Source organism: Ruditapes philippinarum, unplaced genomic scaffold (assembly GCF_026571515.1).
Source record: "Ruditapes philippinarum isolate M1 unplaced genomic scaffold, ASM2657151v2 ctg550_1_1_1_1, whole genome shotgun sequence".
Taxonomy (NCBI): domain Eukaryota; kingdom Metazoa; phylum Mollusca; class Bivalvia; order Venerida; family Veneridae; genus Ruditapes; species Ruditapes philippinarum.
The window spans coordinates 90,757-92,111 of record NW_026854566.1 but is presented as its reverse complement, the minus strand read 5'-3'; the positions used below and the strand labels follow the sequence as shown (position 1 = coordinate 92,111).

Sequence of the window (1,355 nt, the reverse complement as noted above, 5' to 3'; positions counted from 1 at the left end):
TCGAGGACCCTCATAAAGCATCGTACATATACACATAGAGACATTTTTATATCGAAAGTGTCTCTAAATTGTATCATAAAAAGACAACAACGTGATTGTACAGTTTTCTATACCAATAGTGTATTGCACAATTTCTTTGTTTAGAATCATGTTATCTATTACATCGAACAGATATGTAATTAAGGTCATTACTTTATTATACGATTTATCTGAAAAGAAAAAACGATTGCGTATATGCGTATTTCCTATTTTCACCAAACTGAACTGAAAATGTATTATTTTCTTTATTTATTCTCCAATTGATTTATGTCAGTGATATACAATGCAATACACGGAAATGAAATCACATATACATCAAGTGAAAGAAACAAAAAAAAAAAACAAGAAAATAAACATAAAATAAATGTTAGCGTAAAGTTCCTTTTTCAAATTGAAGTTTCATGATTTCACCAGTACACCTGAAAATGTATTCCAGTAGTTATTCGAAGTTACTAAAACATTACTGCTGTAAGAACACTTTACGTAAACTTTTGAATCTTTGTGAAGTACGGCAACAGTGTCTGTAGTGTAACATGCATCCCAATCCTTATCACAGAAAAATCCTTTCTTTATATCAACACCATCCGCAACTATTGCATAATACATATCTTTTCCACCATCAACACAAAGCTGCACAGAAAACGTATATGTTCCCGCTACAGGTGCTGTAAATATCCCACTCTTGTTATCATACCCGAGACCTTCGTTCAACGTCGTCGTCTTAAACACAAGCGTTTCCCCAGAACTTGGTGAATGGTCAACAAGGTCATTACTTCTGAATGCGACTGTGGGCCCTAGATAAATGTAATTTAAATGTTTGTAAACAACATGTGGTGGGTGACAAAAGCATGTTTAAATTGAAATATATGTTATCAATAGATTAAACAAAGTTTATATTCATCTTTAATATTCATTATTTTTACTAACTCCTTAACAAGTACAATTTGTTGAAAAACTATTTTTTATTTTAATTGAAGGAACACTTGTTGATGAATGCAACACTAAATACAATCACTATCTCTTTTACTATCAGCTTAAAAATAATGTCAACTAAGTTAAATATAATTTTACCTTTCAGTTTTTTCTAAATCAGCAGCAAAGTTTCGAATACTTCTATTTGTTTCCCCTGTCATTTCGTTGGTCACACGTTTCAACTTTGCCATTTCATTCTGAATGCTTTTATTGGTTTCCTCCATAAAGTCGTTTGTTTCACGTTCCAACTTTATCTTTTCATTATTCCAGTCGTCACTAAGCTGTTGGGTTGTTTCTGTCAGCTTTCCCAGGGTGTCAAGCACTTGCTGCTGAGTTGCCGCCAT

The 1,355-nt window shown here is 32.5% G+C and overlaps 1 protein-coding gene across 1 annotated transcript; it reads right to left on the bottom strand.

The window, feature by feature from the left end:
- Nucleotides 1-438: 438 nt before the first annotated feature.
- On the bottom strand, nt 439-1,355 carry LOC132740479 (collagen alpha-2(VIII) chain-like). The gene is made up of 2 exons (XM_060728386.1): nt 1,151-1,355; nt 439-833 (listed from the first exon to the last, which is right to left on the bottom strand). The coding sequence occupies exons 1-2, from the start codon at nt 1,353-1,355 to the stop codon at nt 439-441; spliced, it is 600 nt and encodes a 199-aa protein (XP_060584369.1).

Bases quoted from the DNA above. Each gene is read 5' to 3' on its own strand.
- LOC132740479 (XM_060728386.1), bottom strand. From the start codon at position 1,355: ATGGCGGCAACTCAGCAGCAAGTGCTTGACACCCTGGGAAAGCTGACA. The intron at 834-1,150 runs GTATTCGAAACT...ACATTTATCTAG, and splicing joins GACAGGGGAAACAAATAGAA to GGCCCACAGTCGCATTCAGA.